Source organism: Paramisgurnus dabryanus, chromosome 2 (assembly GCF_030506205.2).
Source record: "Paramisgurnus dabryanus chromosome 2, PD_genome_1.1, whole genome shotgun sequence".
In the NCBI taxonomy this organism is placed as follows: domain Eukaryota; kingdom Metazoa; phylum Chordata; class Actinopteri; order Cypriniformes; family Cobitidae; genus Paramisgurnus; species Paramisgurnus dabryanus.
In genome coordinates, this window is record NC_133338.1 from 4,833,231 (window position 1) to 4,853,288 (window position 20,058).

Genomic DNA, 20,058 nt, shown 5'->3' on the forward strand with positions numbered 1-20,058 from the left:
GATGACCAGCAGGTCAATTATAGACCGCTTAACATGCTATATAACCAGGCTAGGATTTGAACATACCACTGAAATATCAAAATTTATACTACTATCCCAAAATGTTGTCTTAAAAAATCAAGAAACAATACTTAAAATTTTGATTTATGGACCTACACACTGTAAAAAAAAATTGTAATGTTAAAACAACTTGATTTTGCAAAATGCTGAATTTTTTACAGTGAAAAAAATTTAAAATGTAGTTTTCAAAAATCTTCAATTAATTGTTTAACTTACAAAATCCATAAAAATATTTTTATTATTTTTGCATGGTTAAAAAAATAAAAACTCATAAAATGGAGCTGTTAATTTGTTAACTTATATAATAACATAATTTGTTAATTTAAAGTAACATTAAAATATGTTTGTATGATATAATTTTACAGTGTAAATATTATGTTATTATGTTATCAATAGCCACTGTTCAGGTCATTCGCATTTGCTTTGCTTATACATGGACACCGTTCAACACATCTCATTTCTCTCCACAATAATGAAAATGCATGTCAAAATCGCAGTTTGGTGCAAATTTCTATGAGGAATTAAACTAAAGTAAACTCAAGTGAACATTAAAGTAAACTTAACAGTTAAAGTACAGTCCATGTAAGAACATGGGGTCTTATTTACGTACGCACGTTTCCAGCCCCGTTTTGTACATACGCCAGTTTCCACGCAAAGGTTGTGATCTATAAAAACAAACTTGACGAGAAAATGGGCTTGCAAGGTGGGATCTGAGGATAATTCATGTACGCACACTTGCAGGTACATTGCTCTGTTTTATAAGTCTTAATATTTTTTGGCATATGCCATTTTTAGCTTGTGTGCATACGTAGACTTTTAGTGAGGATCCTACGGACAGTTTTATAAATGAGACCCCTGGTTTTTCAGGGGGAGAGACCCCATTAAACTAAAGGAATAAAATAAAATGTCTGATAAATAATAAAATACACTCATCAATATTGCATTTAGTACAAGCAAAAAGTATTAAACAGTTATTTTGCTTCACTGGAACACAGCATGTTTATTGGCATTTCACATTTGTAAAGTTTGTGATCCATCAATGCTATGAATCACAATATTAATCTGAGGACATGTTGCTTTGCAGTTCCTCTCTATCTCCATAAGGGATGCCATGTGATGAATAGTTTAATGTTTAACAAATAGATCTATTATAAAAGCAACAAATGTGGTAACACTTGTAGTCATACACCATTAGCACACAATGCTTTGCAAATCATGATCTTTCAAATTTAAGTATAATTTTAATAAATATTAATTAGTCAAATAAATTATACTTTTTAGTAATATATTTTACTATCAAGATCTAAAATTAGGATGTTTTATGTGTTTACATTTCCTACATCATGCATGTCAATATGTTTATGATATGCTGAACACAATTACATGATACAAGCAACAATTCGTTTTAAGTTAATACAACTTTAATGAACAACAATGCATAGTATGTACAATGTAGTATAAACATATTTGCATTTTTTTTTTAAAACTAAGCAATATTACAAGCCATATCAAGCGGATAAAACTGTAAGGTTGTCAAACTTCTACAAAGATAAATCTTAAAAATAAAGAGTTTAAAAATAAAAAATATTCTCAATATACAGTGATTGACCCTTTCAAAGGTAGTATATTTATATAATAATGTAGTACATACATTTAATAACCATACTGTAGATAAATAGGCCTAACTATTTACACTTTTATCAAAATTTAAGTGAATTCATCGTTAGAGCAGCAAAGACAACACAGCACAATAAATTAATATTTCAATCTTTTCTATACATTAAACTCAATGTAATTCTGAGGACAAACTGAACAAATTCATCCTTTAAGGTCATAACAGTGCTTCTGGTCATCATGTGGTCCCTCATTCTTATTAACTTTGCTCCACAGTGAAGTTAGACTCCGACCTGAAGGATAAATATAAAATACATACAAAATATTAACAAATAGAAATAGTGTAATCACTGTATCATAAAGTTAAAGTTATTAACATAAATATAGTATTAAATATATTAAGTATTTCTTTTGTCAATGCTGTTAATTTCTTTACTCAAGGCCCTGTAAAAGTGCTGGTTTACATTGAAAATGTGCAGCTCTTGCGCCACCTGCTGGTGATGTGTAATCATTCTAATTTTCACTTTATGTCGATATCTATGATTGTTAATCAAATAACGAACTTTAAATAAATATTAAATGTGTTATTTATTGTCTAAATAAAATTAAAAAATACTTACATGTCTGGCATTTTGCTGATCATGTGATTATTGTACTCTAGAATGGGAGGAAGACTCTCCTCATCCTCAGGTACCTGAATGAATGAATGAATGAATTAATTAATTAATAATTTTAATAATTCAATTTACAAATTAAAACTTACATTTTTAAGTTTAAACAACTTGAATTAATAAGTCATTGACTAGATAGAAGTTGCTTTAAATTATAAAAATAAAGTTAAGCCTATTCAACATTTTAATTTTTTATACCAACGCCTGCCTAGTCAAGAAAGTTGCAATGACTTGTTTAAGTAAAGTTGTTTAAACTAAAAAAATGTAAGTGGAACAAAGATTTTTTAACTGTGTATGACTTTGAATACCACAGATGTAAATGTTAATTATGTTGTGACAAAAATTGACTAAAACTATTTTTAGTTTCATTATATCTTCAGTTTTGTCTAGAATATGTAAAAATGTACTCTTGGTAAAAATGTACTTCTATTAAGCAGTCTCTAAGGTCTCACCATTACATCTAAACAATGGTAAAGTTCCTATCTATTCTGAGCTTCTTACTAGCTTCTTTCTTCAATATTCAGTCATTGACGATTTTTTTTTTTTTTATAAAAATGACTAAAGAAAGAAATTAGGCGCAAATATATTTTTGTCTACTCAAATAATTACAAAACTTTAAGCATACACCTCCAGATAAAAAATTGATCAGAAGAAAGCATTTAAGTTACGTCACATGACCCTAAGCTTTTCGAAGGTTGGCCGTGTCCCAAATGGCGCACTTCATGTGGACTTTCGTTCTCGTGGCCTTAAATTGGGGGTGCTCGCTTAGTCTACGAGTCCGTAGGGTGTCCCATATGTCATTTTTATGCTCTGAATTGTGCTCATCAGTGCCCCCTTTGCACCCTTGATGCGGTCTTCGGTGAAGCCCGCACTGCTGCAGGCTTCATGCACTTTAACAACCCAGAAGTTTCTGCGAAAGAGCAAAAGACGATGGATGGGAGGAGATCACACTGATTAGCAACTTCTCTTCCTATTTCCGGCATTACGCTCAAGTCTATCCCAAAATAGGACTGCGGTGCACCCTTGTGGACTCGCGTCAAGGGTTCCTAAGTCTGCACTACATGATGTCATCAAAGTAAGGACTCTGAGGAAGTCCGGAGTGTGCCATTTGGGACAGGGCAATTATGGTTTCTCTTTATTTTGTGCTCTAAGGCGCCACCTAGCGATGTAACAATTAAACTCACCTCCCAATACACTTCATCATCAAAGCAGTTCTCGTCTGAAGGGTCTCCCCAAAATGGCAATCTCAAGATAAGGCCTGCAAAAAAATAAATGTCGTTAATACAATCTCAACTTTTCTAATACAATACATTGGACAAGCAGTATTGCCTTCATATGCTCACCCACTATAGCGCCACCTACGATGCCAAAAACGAGGGCTACACAAATACCAGCAGCCTGGTAACCTCCCTGCGTGCCAGGTGTCCTTGTCGCATACTCCCCTTTAAAATCAAACGTGTTTACCAACCTGTTAAAAAAAAGACAAGAACATATTTTATATTTGTAAATGCAGAACTTTCTCATGCAAGCCTACATGACTTCATTTACTCACCCCTCATGTCCATATACGTCCTCGCTGGCTAATGCAGCTGTGATGGCCCCTACAACTCCTCCAAGGAGGCCAGGCATGGCATGTAGGTTGTGGATGCCACAGGTGTCTTGAATCTTCAGATACTTTTCCATAAATGGCTACAGTGGCAAGAAAACAAATTATTTGCATTGTGAATTAAGCCTTTTATTCTTTATTGGGTAAACGCACTGGCTTTGATACTTACAGAGAGCACCAAGTAGCCAAAGGTTGACAGTATCCCGCAACAAAATCCGACTATCAGCGACCCGTAAGTTGTGACCATAAACTCAGCCGCTGTTCCCATTGCGACCCCTCCAGCCAGAGTGGCATTCTGGATGTGGACCTACATCACACATGCGATTACGTCAGAACACAGTGTTGTATGTGCAATTGTGGATGAAAACAGTAAATACGGCAACTTACCATGTCAAGCTTTCCTTTCTTGGCTGAAAGGCTAGAGATGGCAAACGTGGTGAGCACACAAGAAGCCAGGCACAGATACGTGTTAATGGCTGCCCTATGCTGACCGTCTCCATGGTCTGCGATGGCAGAGTTGAAGCTTGGCCAGTACATCCAGAGGAAGAGGGTTCCTGTAAGAAGAGACATCTTTAGATTACAGAGTAGACTTGCGGAGGGCAGCTAAAGTCAAATCTCCTTATGTAAGTTTTGCCTCTAAAGCTAGCAACACACCAAGCCAACGGTCAGGCAGTTTTTCAACACCAGGCAGGTTTAAAGTAATCTGTCATCGTCTTTTTTGTTTTGTTTTTTGGCCCATTTAGCATGTTGAATCAGCACTGGTGCTTGTACGGGAGTTTGATTACACTGACTGGCTGTTCGGCATAGCCAACCAAGTGCACAAAAAAAAAAAACGGAAGTGATGAAGCAATTAAACAACAAGTAGCTAATTTTTAAAAGGTTTGTCACGTAAGACATTATAGATATAACACAAATCTGCCTGTGGTGAGCGAGATATGTGGGAAACGCGTAACCAAGCGCTTCTTTGTTTATGTTTTGTTTCATTGCAGTCACCAGCTGAACAACGACGTCTGCCACCTGCTGGTACGGAGAGTTATGTCATCCGACGCAGGCACAGAAATGACGTGGTACTTGGCCGCCGTCGTTTGGTGTGTCCCCACCCTAAAACATCGAATGAACTTCTAACATACCGATCATAGCAAAGACATCAGAGTGGTAAGCGGAGCCACTGAGATTCTTGCTGCACTCTAGTTTGGGTCGATACAGAATCCATGATACCGTTAAACCGAAATATCCCCCGAATGTGTGGATGACCATCGAACCGCCTGCATCTCTAACCTGTGAACGGTACAAAAACGCAGACTGAACATCAAGAATCTTTCCTTACTGATGATGTAAAAGAAGAACATGAGGTGGAGGCAACTTACATGGAGAACTTCAAGAATAATAAACTCCTCCACAGCAAACAGTGTGACGCCAAATAGCGTCAAGATCATCAGCTGGACCGGACTGACTTTTCCCAGCAAAGCTCCATATGCAATGAGACATCCGGCGACACAAAAGTCGGCATTGATGATACTGATAAAGAAAAACAGATTGACGTATTAAGATCAGGATGGAATGCACAAAATACACCAGCCTTATCTTCTGCAGAGTTGGCCATGAACTTGAACGACTTACTTTTCGACTCCAATCTTGATCATTCCGTCGACAGGGTCCAGCGAGTGAAACCAGCCCTGCATCAGCAGTGCCCACTGGATGCCAAACGCCGCAATGAGAAAGTTGAACCCGACCCCGCCGAAGCTGTAGCGCTTCAGGAAGGTCATGAGAAAACCAAAACCCACGAAGATCATCACATGCACGTCCTGAAAACCTTACAAAAAAGGACAAATAAAAAGTTTAGAAGATTTAAAGAAGGTATGACAAACAGCTATAATTCATTGTTCACACTCACATCAGGGATTACTTAATTAAACAATAACAATCTCAGCGGCTATAAAATGTCTAACTTAGGTACTCACTAGGGTATCTGTAGTAGAAGTCATTCTCAATGTCACTTGTTATGTTATGCTCCTTCTTGTACTTAGACCAGTGTGCATCCGATTCCTCATTGTAACGCACAAAGAGTCCAAACAAGATGATCATAGCAATCTGCCAGATGAAACAGACCGCAGGCAGGCTGACCCGTATGTTAGGGTTTTTCATCCCACACCAGAAGCCTCGGCAGCACTCAGCGAAGTTGCCCATGTTGAGATGTTGATAGAAGATGTCAAGGTGGAGAATCTCTCTGGAGTAATGAACACAGATGAGTGCAGCTGTATTTATGGACAGTAATCTGGAGGTGTGTCCCCTGCTGCAGGTGTATTTCCTGCACATGAAGGTCGTGACACTCACCTGACAAGAAGATTGATTCATATCTGCCCCTGCATGATGTCTAACATTTAAATAATACATTTTGTTTTTTTCCATCATTACAGTAGAATCCCATTTGGACTAAAGAGTGCACCGACACATTTGTTTGATGTCCTCCACTCTGCTGTGAGCATTATACTGAAGTTTTACAACATGTGTCACAGAGGTGCTGGATTACAAGGGCGGGTTTTTGATAACCGAATGAAAATAAACTTTTGTGCAAATCCAAACTCTTAAAATCAAGAAAATCAGGGCAAACATGTTCTGTTAAAATTGGGAATTGCAGGTTGTTTAATGACTAATTTCTTTTAACTGGGCAGAAAGCTTCACCTTTATTTCAATATCTGATTAAACCAGTATACAGCTCATGTGCACAATCCTGATCTTCTGACTGTAAGTAACATTGCATGTTTTGCTAAGCTTTGCATTTGTAGTAAAATGTAGTGTTCCTGTAACTCAACGGTTTGATACCGGGTGAACACACATTCTGATCAAATATCTAGTTTAAATGCACTGTAAGTAATTTTGGATAAAAGCATCTACCAGATGTATACATTCTTGAAACAGCGTTTGCATATCAAAGCGATACAAAGCGAGCGTGCATGTTAATGTTAATATCAAGCTTGATCGAGTCATGTGGCTTATGTAAACGGGCAGTATCTCAATGATTGACATTGTTCTACATACGGTACATACCAGACTTATCAGTATTTTCTGCAGTAGCTGTATTACATAACCTGACATAACTCTGCTGTAAACGTGACGCTAAGCCTTTTCATTTAATTCAAATGAAATAAAAGATTTAAGGTGACACATACTGTATGTTGTTGCAAAGGAGATTAACCTGTTTCTATATTTAATCAAAGCTCTAAGCAAGCAGTTTTACACTTTAAAAAAGCCGTGGCCACAAAACGGGCTACTCAAAACTGGACTATATCGAGTCTACAGTTAACCTACACAGTGAAATGTTGGCTGGAATGTCTGCAATAACTTTAATTGTCAAATCAAGGCTGACTTCTTTCTTTTTGTATTTTCCAAGGTATATTTAATATATTATATAAATATATTGAGGTAATTATAATGCCTTGTTCTTGAACAGTGGATTACTGGACGTACAGTAAGTATAGTAAAGTTTTAAAATAATCAAAACGTTTTTAACATTGTGCAGTTTTGACATAAAAGGTATTTTTCTGTCCTTTTGATAGAAAAAACACTTCACTTTGATAGTTCACTTTAAATAGTTTACTAACTAAGCAACTTTGCAACTTCTGTCATTACTAACTGCTGTATATCTACTAACACTTGATTGCGATGATCCCCTCAAAAACACATAAAAAATTGTTGAAAGACAATTAAGTGAAAATTTTAAGTTTAATAAGTTGAAATTTCTTAAGTTTTACCAATTGAAGTAATTGAAGTAAAGTGAAACTTGGATTAACTTTAATTGGTAACACATAAAAAATTGTTGAAAAGACAATTAAGTGAAAATTTTAAGTTTAATAAATTTCTTAAGTTTTACCAATTGAAGTAATTTTTTAAAAGTTATTTTTACCTTATATTTTTCACCTAAAGTTAAAACAAAAATATATTTTTTAAGTGTTATCATCTGAAGTTTTTAGTAGAACCAAATTGTTAAACTCACTGTTACAGTGTATATTACCTACACAGTAAAAAATTTGCTGTAGTTATGCAGCTGTTTGCCAATAACTTACTGTAGATTTAAATTTGTGTTATGTACTGGCAACAGTTTGTTCAAAGTTAAATGAACAGTAAACATTAACAAGTCTTTATATTTACAGAATAAAACAAAAATTTCTGGGAACCAGAAATCCTCATTAACCTTTTTCAGTTTTTTCCTTCAGATTTTGGTTCCCAGAATTAAGCTGTTATTTTTATTTTATTCTGTAAAGATAAAGACTTGTTAATGTTTAAATTGAATTTAACCTTGAACAAACTGTGCCAGTAAAAATCATACATTTAAATCTTACTGGATATTTAATCACCTGACCTGTATCCAATTGAACATTTGTATACATTTTGTAAAAAAAATGTATAGCTCATCAATTTATTAACCCAGCTGATAATAATTAGCACGGATATGAAATATAATTACTTTCTAAATTTCAGCCAATTCCTTGCCTTGGAGACTAGCTTTTTCTTACTGTGTTCAATGTTTTTTCCCTGTGTTATTTAACTTTATTGCTCATAACTTTATTCATGGACTTTAATGTTGTGAATTCTTTTTATTTGTAGATTTCTTGAGGTAATACTGATGTCTGGTGAAAATTTCATGTGAATATCCTCATTGGAAATATATGTACTGAAAATGTTTTTGACACGTTCAATACTAATTTGACCCATTGTATAGCACCCATTTATCATATTTAACTGTTAACTTATAAATTACTTACATGCATTAATAACATGCTTTACATTTTACATATTAATTTGAAAACCCCCCAAAATCTATTCACAATGATACCATATTGTCAGGAATTGGACACAGAGAGACTCAAATGCAGACACGGATACTAAAAACTGTAATAATTTATTGAATACAAAAACAGAAAACAAAACCCACGAGGGGGCAAACAAACAGAACAAACACTAATCTACACAGAACTACACTAAACATAACATATTAATAAAACACTAAACTTGAACTAAAAGTTCTGGCAAGAACAACGTAGAAATAGAGACGAACCCGTACTGAACAACACACACAAGGACACTTAAATAGGGACAAAATAATTACATACACCTGAAAAGAAAAAGTGACGGCACTTGGGAAATGCGTGGTCAGAATAAACCAATACTAAAACCACGCATCTCCCACATAGAACATTGTACTGTCAGAACCCTGCCATGTTGACTAGATCTGAATACAAACAAGGATTTGGCAGGATCCTGACACCGTATAACTTTGCTAATCATATATAGCTTCAACACACCTACAATACTTATTCTTTAATTTGATTGTTTTCTAGAGGAACAGTAAAATCATCAAGAATAAAAATTGAATGCTGAAAAAAGTTCAACAGATGAATATGGATGTGGATGCACTCCACTGGGTAATTTTTATATACAGCATTGGGTCAAAAAGGGACGAACCCAACCAGTTGGTTTGTAGTTTTGCCTATGCCGAGTTGTTTTAACCCAAATATAATGATTTTGGGGGGGGTTTAAAATAACCCAGCATTTTTAAAAGTGTACAAATGGCTAAAAGTCTTTTATCTTCTTTAGAGTATTCACTTGTCGTAGTCCTCGTTCTCAAACGCTAGTTCAAATTCAACCTCGTGTCTAGACAATAAAAAAAGTGCATATTTTTACAGATGGTCCGAGAGCATGTGACTGGAGGTGTGATTCTGGAGGTGTGTTCCACCAAAAAAAAACATGTGACAGAAAGCGTGGCCCTTAGATCTTTGTCAGGGCGACATACCAGGGATGACAGGAATCACATGACATCGCCCGGCCTTCACAATCAGTCACTCCAGTACATTCCATCACTGACAACAAAAGGATATCACATGATTTGCGAGACAAGCCTTCAATACGCACCAGCAGATTCCAGCCGGAGATAACATTTAATTTCTTTCTCATTTTCTGTTCAATGGGATCACGCCACTACATATTTGTCCAATTTTTTAAGTGTCTAATAAAAATAATTTTGCGGTAGACCGAGTCCAGAATCTTTTGTGTATTATGTGTACGTCATGCTGTAAAAAACATTTTTCATATCAGGTCCTATTATTTTTTATAGCTTGGGAGGTCAATTGCATTAAAGTAGAAATAAAAAATCTCAGTGTGCTCATACAGTAAAGCACATTAATGTTGCTCTGCAAAGTTCTCCCAGCATAAAGGTTACGGTAGTTCATATCGCAAATACGTCCAGCCCAGATTTGAAAGTAAAAGCACCTTACAAGCAATTTATAAACTATCTCACCATAATTAATCATCTCATGACAAAGGGCGTGAGGTCTATTAATCTTAAAAAAGTAAAACACACACACGCGCGCGCGCCTTTAATCTGTAAAGCGACACATGGAGGAAACAGACACGGTTGGAGTCAACTCAAGGATCTAGATCTCAGATCTGCGGGTGGCTGAATGGCTTTTTTGTAAAGAGACCTGTCGCATGTGCATGGAGAGGAATTCGAGGTCGTCTATCTCACTCTAAACGAACGCCGAACCAACTGATAGAGGACTGCATCGCTGATACGCACACTGATATCGCCTCTATGATGTGCCATCAGACGCGTGCTCGAGCATGTGATGTTGCACACAGAAAAAATTATTAGTGGAAACATCAAGCGGATGTTCGGATGAAACTTGATGCAAACACGAAGATACCTAATCCATCCAGGAAAGTGCAGCATCTCAGTGAGGTACCTTAAGCATCCAAACTGCCCTTTTATTAGGGATGCTGAGCAGTACCCTACACTCTTGTTATGTCTCTGAGCTTATGTCATAATCCCAGTCTGTTATCCTGCCTGTTTTCCCTTTGTTTCCCCCGTCATCTCTCTTGGACTCTAGTGATCCTTCACGCTCCCTCACCTGTGTCTCGCCTGCAATCATCCTTAACTTCCGGCTTCTTGTTTTGCATAATTCAAGTTAATGGATTTCCATTGTCGCAACTCTTCTGTAATGGTGACCTTCTTTGAACCCTGCTACACGTGCTTCCACACATTTGTTTTTGTGTTTTTCACTCATATGCCCACTACAGAAACATCGGATCATTATGTTTTTATTCCTGTTAGGCTCAATGGCTTAAGTGACAATTCAAGCAAAACACTTCACACTTCATGTCTACTTACAAACCCAGACAGCAGACGACTCCGGGTCGGATTCGCACTGGAGCTGGTGACTTCAGCGTGAATCCGGTGCGGATCCAGAGTCATCTACTGTCTGGGAACGTTACAGTGTAAAAAGTGAAAAGTTGGTTCAACTTAAAAATTACTTCAATTGGTAAAATTTTCACCTTAAATGACCAATTGACGTAATGTTTTTAATTGATCCAACTTTTCACTTTGTGTAGTGTAGTACAGTGTTGCACATGTGAACAACAAACAGTATATTTGCAAATTGCATTGCAATTTATTATTTAAACATAGTATTTCATGGAGTCAGAGTTGTGACATTTAGATCACCTTACAAAAGCACTTTTGAAATTAAATACGTTTACAAAACTAAAAAGCATGTTATACTGATAATAAATACAGATTCATTTTACTAAACATTTTAAGGACTGCACAGCACTAACATTTGGTTGATAAGGTGAATTGAAACACTTTTAATTGAACATTAACAAAAGTTCCTTAAAGATGTGATTTGATAAAGATCTGGGCCCGTATGTATAAAAAATCTGAGAAATGCTCTTAAAAATAGTTTCAAGTTATGACTTAAGTGTCAAAAAATTCTTAGTAAAAGTATGATCAGTCTGAGGGTAGGAGACGTTTATAAAAAAAGTCTAAGACTGCTTCTTTAAGGGGACATATCATGAAAATCTGACGTTTTCCATGTTTAAGTGCTATAATTGGGTTCCCAGTGCTTCTATCAACCTAGCTAATTTTGCTCCCTTGTGATGTCAGAAGGGGATAATACCACCCCTTAATCTGCACTATCCAATCACGGCACTGCCATTTAGTGCTGACATCAGCTCATTTGCATGTTAAAGGACACACCCAAAAACGGCAGTTTGCAAGTAATGCAAGTGTCACACAGAGATATGGTTTAAATCAGCTTGGTTCCAGACAGGCTAACTATTGCGGCATAAGTATGTTACCCACAGTTGAGGATTTAGCAAATTTAGCAAATTGGGGGACCAAGGCGAAGGTATCTATAGGTCCCCCATTCGATCTATAAAAAAAATGAAACAAAGAAAATAAATCTGTGTTATAGTTATGGAAAATGTTATCACTTTATCCATGTCCATGTCACGGAATTCATTTTTTTCTGTGACGGGAGCCTTCCAAGATGGATGTCTTTTTCCGTGTCACTCCCACGGATATTTTTTATATTTTCACTGTAACCCCATTGTCGCTTGGGGTTAGATTTTAGCCTGGTCCAACCAGACTCTCGTACATTCATTTCATTTGTACAGAGAGTCTGGCCACGCTCCATTGCAAAGCGTTACTTCCGTTAAGGAGGGTCCATTGTTGAAGTTTAAAACTATTGGATCTGCCCAGAGTCACTCAGGATCTGCCAAAGCCAATCGCTAACGTGTGGTCGTGACATATATCATGCGCCGAAACCGTCCGGAAACAACAAGTCAGAATAATCAGACAAACAAAACTTAGCAAACCTGGTTCTTGCTCCGGCTTCAACTACTGTATATTCGGCAGTTTTGCAACAACGGACCGAATAGCTTTTCTGACTTCTTTCTCCGCAGCCATTACTGAACTACAACTCAAACTGACGCACGACCTCAACGTCATCGTTCTTAGCCACCCCCATCTGTTCGCTGATTGGTCCTACAGATTTTTGCAGGAGAAAACGAAACTCTATAGAGAAATCCCAGACGTACTGCTGAAGTGAAATGAAAATTAAGCGGAAGCACGTAGGAGGGCGGAGCCAGGCTAGTTAGATTTGGGGTTGAGTTAGGATGTACTATTATGTTAGGATGTACTTTTATGTATTGGTTTCTACATGTTTTTCTTCCGCTTTTAAAACTATTCTCGTCTGGAGTTGGGTTTAGAGTTGGGGTTGGGTTAGGATGTCAGAAAGTGATTCTAACAACTAACAACAAACTTAAAGTCTTGTGCAAATTATGAGATTTCACCCATGATTTGAAATCCTAAAAGACTCCTGGAATCCTATGCTAGCTTAAGAAATTTCTGGGAAGTTTTATACGTACGGGCCCTGAAGTTAACACCTGTCCTGTCCTGTCTATTGAACTGTCAGAGACTTTGCCACAGACACTTCCATCTTTGCATCAGCCGAAGTACAAGATGTGCGTAACTCAGCTTGGATGTCCTTGCAGTTGTGTTTTGAACAGCCTGATCTCACACGATTTCGTACATATTTTATGAGTTGGCTAATTCGTATGAATTCATATCAAGTTAATCGTGCAAAAACATAATATCCTCATGAAATAAAACCACAGTGAAACCCTAACCCCACCCCTAAACCCAACATAACAGGGGTCATGGCAAATCGTACAAAAGCTTACGAATGTGGAGGTATGACTTAATAAGAATCAGCCAACTTGTAAAATATGTACGAATTCTTGTGAGACAGCATTGGTATTCACCACACAGACAGTTGAGGAGGTTAAATACATGAACTTGTGCGACCCAGGTAAATGAATGCACAGCACATCAAAATGGCATGTTTTTTAACACATCACAACCTGCAATGTCGTGCCCTGGGAAAATTCATAACGTCTTTAATGCTTCATACATTATAAAGCTGTGCTTTCTGTGTCATATAAATTACAAAGACTTCAGAAATCCATCTGTTATCACAACTTACAATCTTCAATTCTCTAATTATATAAGCCAAGCTTTCATCGGTCTGGGTTAAAAATAAAACTGATATCAATCTAAATGTATTTTGATTCACGTCAAAATAGTTTCATTTGACATGCAGGTACATTATTGTTGAAATATGTGCTAGTATCATGTGGCATATTGTGTAACAGTACAATAGTCAGACATTTATAATACATAGACACAATGGTGTGCTTCTAATATGTGCTATATTATTCTATACGTTTGTTAATAATAGAGACAATAAAAAAAACATTTTTGGACATGACATACTCTATATGAATAGCACTGCAACTGAAAACCAAACGTTACACCAACTGGCATTGGAAATAAATGCAACTCTTCTCAGAACTAATGTTGCTAATCTTGCAAATATTTTTAACCAACTTCAGGTATCAATGTGATTTTTAGTGAAAGTTTGCTACCCTTAAATTCACATACACAATAATAAGTAATACTTCAACTGGCAACACCTGAAAAATCTATGTTTCAACTTAAATTGTTCACACAGTATTTTTCATTTAAACATATAAATTGAATAAATTAGTTACACCCAAATATATATATATATATATATATATATATATATATATATATATATATATATATATATATATATATATAAACTTTTTTAAGTCATTTTTAGGTTGATTCAACTTTTCACTTTTTACAGTGTGATGTACAAATTTGACTATTTTATTTAAATATTCTTATTTTTAAGAATTAGTTTTTCACCTTAACATTTTCACTTGAAGAAAAAAGTTTTTAAAACTAAATGTGGTGTTACCAATAAAAGTCTTTTTTATTGAACCAACTTTTTACAGTGTGGTAACACATACAAATTTTAAGCTTTTTAACTTTCTCATTTTAAGTAATCTTTTTCCAGTTATTTCAACTTAAAATTTTAACGTAAAGTGAGAAAATGTAAGTTTAAAAATTTATTTTTAGTGTTACCAATTGAGATATTTTTTATTTAATACAACTTGGCATTTGAGCAGAGTAACAACACTTAGTTAAAAAATTTTATTATATATATTTTTTGGTGCATATTGGCACAGTTATACGACACACGAGAGACAAAGATACAATAAACAACACTATTTTAATACTATTAAACATAAAATTACAGGGATATGGAGCACAGTAGTGGTAAACATGAAATTTAGAAGATTAAAGGTGCCAAAGAATGCATTGAAATCAGAAATCATTGAAACCATGCCTATTCAAACTGAGGGGGCACGTGCCCCCTTGGTTTTTTTTTAGAGCCAAATGGATTGTGCATACAAGCACAAATTCAAAGAAGCGTCCATTAATCTGTCATTTATTTTTTAATCTGTTTAATATGCACAATATAATCAATTCTGTGCTGCATCCTTGTCACTTTTCAGAGATTTTCATCATTTTGATCATGTTTTGTTTGTGTTACATTACTGTATTCTGGCGGCAGGCGCTGCAGACAGCGCAGACATGCATTTTGCTATCTGATGAATTAAAACGTGTAAGAAATGCTCACAACATTTCCAAACCCCAGTACGGTAATGTGCAGTTAACCTCATCTGTGTAGAAATGTATGGTTTAAAATGTGACAGTCTCAACGTTATATTAGTAGATTTCTAGATTCATCTTGGTGCAATGCCAAAGTTCAGGAGGGCATGGAATCACACATGCTTACATATAATTTTATCTACAAATTTTTAAAATCATTATTGAACATTAAAATCAATCACATGGATGTAGCTTATGTCATTTTCGTTGTTCATACTTAATGGATTTAAAATTACATTAATTTCATAGGATAATGCAGTTGCAAAATGCATTAATGACACAATTAAAAGTAATTTATTAAAGCTTAAATAAATAAACCATGCCGTTTCAGATGTAAATATGATAAAAATATGTCATAGTATTTGATATGAAAGATTTAGGCTTTTATTTTGGAGGTTTTTGCATGAAAGCAGTGGTGTTCAGATTGTAAGAAATGTAGGTGTCATGGAAAATACTGAAAGCAATTAATCTGTTAAATTGTTCTTTAATACTGTATCTACATAGAATGTATGTATATTAAGTGCAAAAATTATCCAGAAACGTTTTACAAGTCCATTTACAACCCTAGAACTTGGCCTTAGAATGAATTGGTCTATTATTACCTTATTTGAAAGGGTCATGAATAGTAATGTTGAGCTCTGCTCTGATTGGCTGTTTCACAGAACAGTTCAGTAGCTCTCTCTGTGTGTAAACAGATCTTAGGTTTGTTTCAGACAACAATACAGAAAATACAACTAATTGTTTGGAGATTATTATTGGACATTTCTGAGTGGTAAGTTTGTGTTTTTTTTCAGTATGGACCTGCAAAACATAACTGTAATGTCCAAGGCCGGTTCGAGATACTGTATTTGGAGGCCCTAGGCAAAATTTAAGTTGGAGGCCCCTCACACCCCTCTTTTTTTAGAATAATCTGAGAAAGGTTTTTTTTCTACCCTGTAAGAAATCATTTAAGCACTTCAGTGATTAAACCTGTTTTTCCCATTACTTTTCTGTTTAATCAAGTTAACAAATTGATTAATGTTAAAATTTAATTAGAAATTATGCAAAACCAGTAATGCAGACCAGATGCATTAATTTATTTAAAACACCACCTTTTTGGGATAACACAGGATAAAAGTTTTGCTTTCTCCAAAGAGTAAAATTAAAAGAACACTAGATTGCAAAATCCCTAACTGTAAAAAACTACAGATGAACACCTCCTAGAAGTCACGTCTTCTCGTTGTGCAGCGTTTTTTGCCACACTTTTTCCTTCCCACAGACTTCCCACTGAGGTGCCTTGATACAGCACTCTGGGAACAGCCTATTCGTTCAGAAATTTCTTTCTGTGTCTTACCCTCTTGCTTGAGGGTGCCAATGATGGCCTTCGGGACAGCAGTCAGGTCAGTAGTCTTACCCATGATTGGTTTTGAGTAATGAACCAAGCTGGGAAGTTTTAAAAGCCTCAGGAATCTTTTGCAGGTGTTTAGAGTTAATTAGTTGATTCAGATGATTAGGTTAATAGCTTGTTTAGAAAACCTTTTCATGATATGCTAATTTTTTGAGACAGGAATTTTGGGTTTTCATGAGCTGTATGCCAAAATCATCAGTATTAAAACAATAAAAGACCTGAAATATTTCAGTTGGTGTGCAATGAATCTAAAATATATGAAAGTTTAATTCTTATCATTACATTATGGAAAATAATGAACTTTATCACAATATGCTAATTTTTTTAGAAGAACCTGTATAGTCAAAGATTACACCAAGGTTTTCTATCTGTACTGGTTGCAGTACCTAGGTGAAGTTGTGTACTGTAAATGGGCCATAAAGACAACGATTTTAGTCTTAGCTAGGTTGAATTGGAGACGGTGTACTCTTATGCCAGCAGACTGCGATTTGGGATCATCTGGTTAGACAGAAGTTAAAATCTGTGTATCATCATTATTGCAGTGGTAAAAAGAGCCATTTGATTATATAATGGCTCCTAGTAGTGTTGTATAAATAGAGAAAAGAAGTGGTCCCAGCACTGACCCTTGAGGGACTCCAAAGACCATGTTGTGTGATTTAAACAGCTTCCCTCTCCAAGACAGCCTGAAGGATCTACCCGAGAGATAAGATTGAAACTATTGTAAAGCTGATTCCCAGTAATGAGAGGGTTGACAAGAGGGTCTGGTAATTTACCAGGTAGAAGGCAGTGGACAGATAGCAGAATTAGGACAGGAGATTTAGACTCCGCATTTGCTGGCCGAAGGGATTTAGTGACTTAGAGCAGTGCTGTCTCAGTGGAATGGGTGCTCTTAAAGCCTAATGGTGGATTGTGAGGGATCAAGTATGTTTTTTTAAGCTGTGGAAAATACCAGTAGGGAGGGACAAGCTGATGATTTGTGTGAGTAAAGGTGTATGTTTGAAATGGTCTGTAGAAGATTGGGTCAAGAGGACAGGTAGTGGGGTTGTTTGAGAGAAGTTTGGAGACATCATCTTTACTCAGCGCAGATAAAGATTAGAGAACGGTTTTGGATGTTCCTGCTGCCATTAAGCTTATCACACCACTGATCCCCTGGCGTCCCATCATCTTGATGCCCAGTGACCACCGACCGTTTCCTTATAATTTCTAAATGTTTATGGTATAGGTCTTAATATACATAGTATATCCTCTTTAGAATCAGCTATGTCTGGCTCTCTCTCAAGGGTTTTTGTTCCCTAGGACTTTTTCCCCATAGGTTTTTTTCTCCTAGGATTTTTTTCAATCCCTAGGGATCAGCTGACATTTGCTTAACTTAGAACTCTCTTCTATATGTTACATTATTACTTCTCTCGCTAGTACGGTTTAATCTGCAGCCGCTGTACTTTGCTACTTTTGTTGTCCTCTGATCTTTCTGTGCTTGTTTTTTAATGTAAAGCTGCTTTCGAACAATTAACCCATTGTGAGAGCGCTATATAAATAAAACTAAATTGCATGGGAGGCTAAGCATGACTGATGTTCTAGAGATCTGTTGAGCGATATCATGAAAAATCCTTGAGATTAAACTGTCATTCAGTCTATTGTGTGACAGGTTTATGTGGTGACAACCCAAGGTTATCTAGTGGTGAATTAGGAAACAAAACGGCAGTTAATACCACAGAATCTGTCCCTTTACATGGACCAGTGACAGTGATTCAAACTAGCTCTACACGAATACCAACAACACCTAATCTAACATTACTGATCAAGGTTAAATGGTTTAAAAATGAATAAACAATTTAATGGAATGTAACTTTGATAAAAACGATAAGATGCTTTTCAAACAAAATAATACACTGTTAATGTTAAAGTTTAATCAAGGTTTGTGTACTGTACCTTGGCATTATTCGCATTTTTGTTTTTGTCTTCAAAACAGAAAAACAAATAAACTTTATATATTATAAATATATATATTTCATTTATCACATATTGTGAACATATTGTGAACATAAAAAAATAGTTTTAGACCAGTTTTTTGACAAAATTTGTTCTAATGCATCAAATGAATATATAATAAACCAAAATGAAAAATCAAGCTTTTAATGATCAAAGCTTGTTTTAGTCCACCAGAAGTTCGTCCTTTTGTTCTTTAAATTATTTTTTTACAAACAGTGAGCAAGGAGAGGACAGGAAAGTTACAAGGTGAAAAGAGGGGTATGGTATCGGCAAAGTACCTTGAGCTGGGAATCGAACTCGGATCGACGAAAGCGTCTGCGCCATACTTTGCAGGAATCCTGTAAATTAAGAGTCACAAACCAGAAGCAATAATACCCAACAAATGAAGATGGGACGGCTCTTCAAAGAACATTTAATATTTATTTTATTTTATTTAAAACAATTCTGAAATTTGCACTATGAAAGATAATTGTCAAAATGTTTAAACACTTTAACCAGACTTTGCATGTGTATTTAAACCCACGATATCAGTAGGTTTAAACCTTTACTTTTCATGATAAGGTTGAAATTTGCATGGAGTTGCACATATACAAAAAAGTTCTATAGAAGCAGAGTGGTTGCCAAGCAACACATGCAGTGATGCAATAATACTAATGTGATGAGGTCACAGGTACCTGTTTTTAGAATCAATATTAGCGTCTTTCATGTGTTAAAATAATAGATTTTTCTTTTGTGCCAAAATCTTTAGTACATTTTGTTACGATCATGTTTCATGAAGATATTATTTCCTACTAGGGATGATACGAGGGAATTTTGAAGCCGATACCGAGTACAGGTTTCTTGTCGTCATGATTGGCCGATACCAATGCCTGATACTGATTATTCAAGTTAATATGTAAGCTCTTTAATGAGCACAGATGTTGCCTTATCTATATTATTTAACTCTTTTGGCGCCAGCATTTTTTAAAAAAGTTGCCAGCCAGCGCCAGCGTTTTTCATGATTTTCACAAAAGTTTAATGCCTTCCAGAAAATTTTCTTCTTTAAATATATAAACATACAATATACCAAATGAAAGAACAGACCATCATCTGCCTTTCAAAAAAAAAAAAAACCGTTTCATCCTACCTTCAGTAGTTCTTTTGTAATCAGCTTTTGAATATGGGTATGTTTCTGCAAAAACACCACATTTTGAGCAACAAGCAGAGATAATTCCATTTTTGTGACGGACTTTTCATAGAGATCACATTCAGAGCGATCTTTAAAACAGACACGGACATGCAGCCGCTTGCCATAGGGCAATACTTCCGGGTTTAAAAAGTTGCGGATAATAGCGGTATTGCGGAAAGC

The 20,058-nt window shown here is 35.7% G+C and overlaps 1 protein-coding gene across 1 annotated transcript; it reads right to left on the minus strand.

The window, feature by feature from the left end:
* Window positions 1-1,672: 1,672 nt before the first annotated feature.
* On the minus strand, window positions 1,673-6,279 carry rhcga (Rh family, C glycoprotein a). The gene is made up of 11 exons (XM_065249354.2): window positions 5,913-6,279; window positions 5,572-5,764; window positions 5,319-5,469; window positions 5,082-5,229; window positions 4,339-4,505; window positions 4,121-4,258; window positions 3,898-4,034; window positions 3,689-3,813; window positions 3,530-3,603; window positions 2,295-2,368; window positions 1,673-1,967 (listed from the first exon to the last, which is right to left on the minus strand). Exons 1-11 carry the CDS (start codon window positions 6,265-6,267, stop codon window positions 1,934-1,936), a joined length of 1,596 nt encoding a protein of 531 aa, XP_065105426.2. The 5' UTR covers window positions 6,268-6,279; the 3' UTR covers window positions 1,673-1,933.
* Window positions 6,280-20,058: the final 13,779 nt, after the last annotated feature.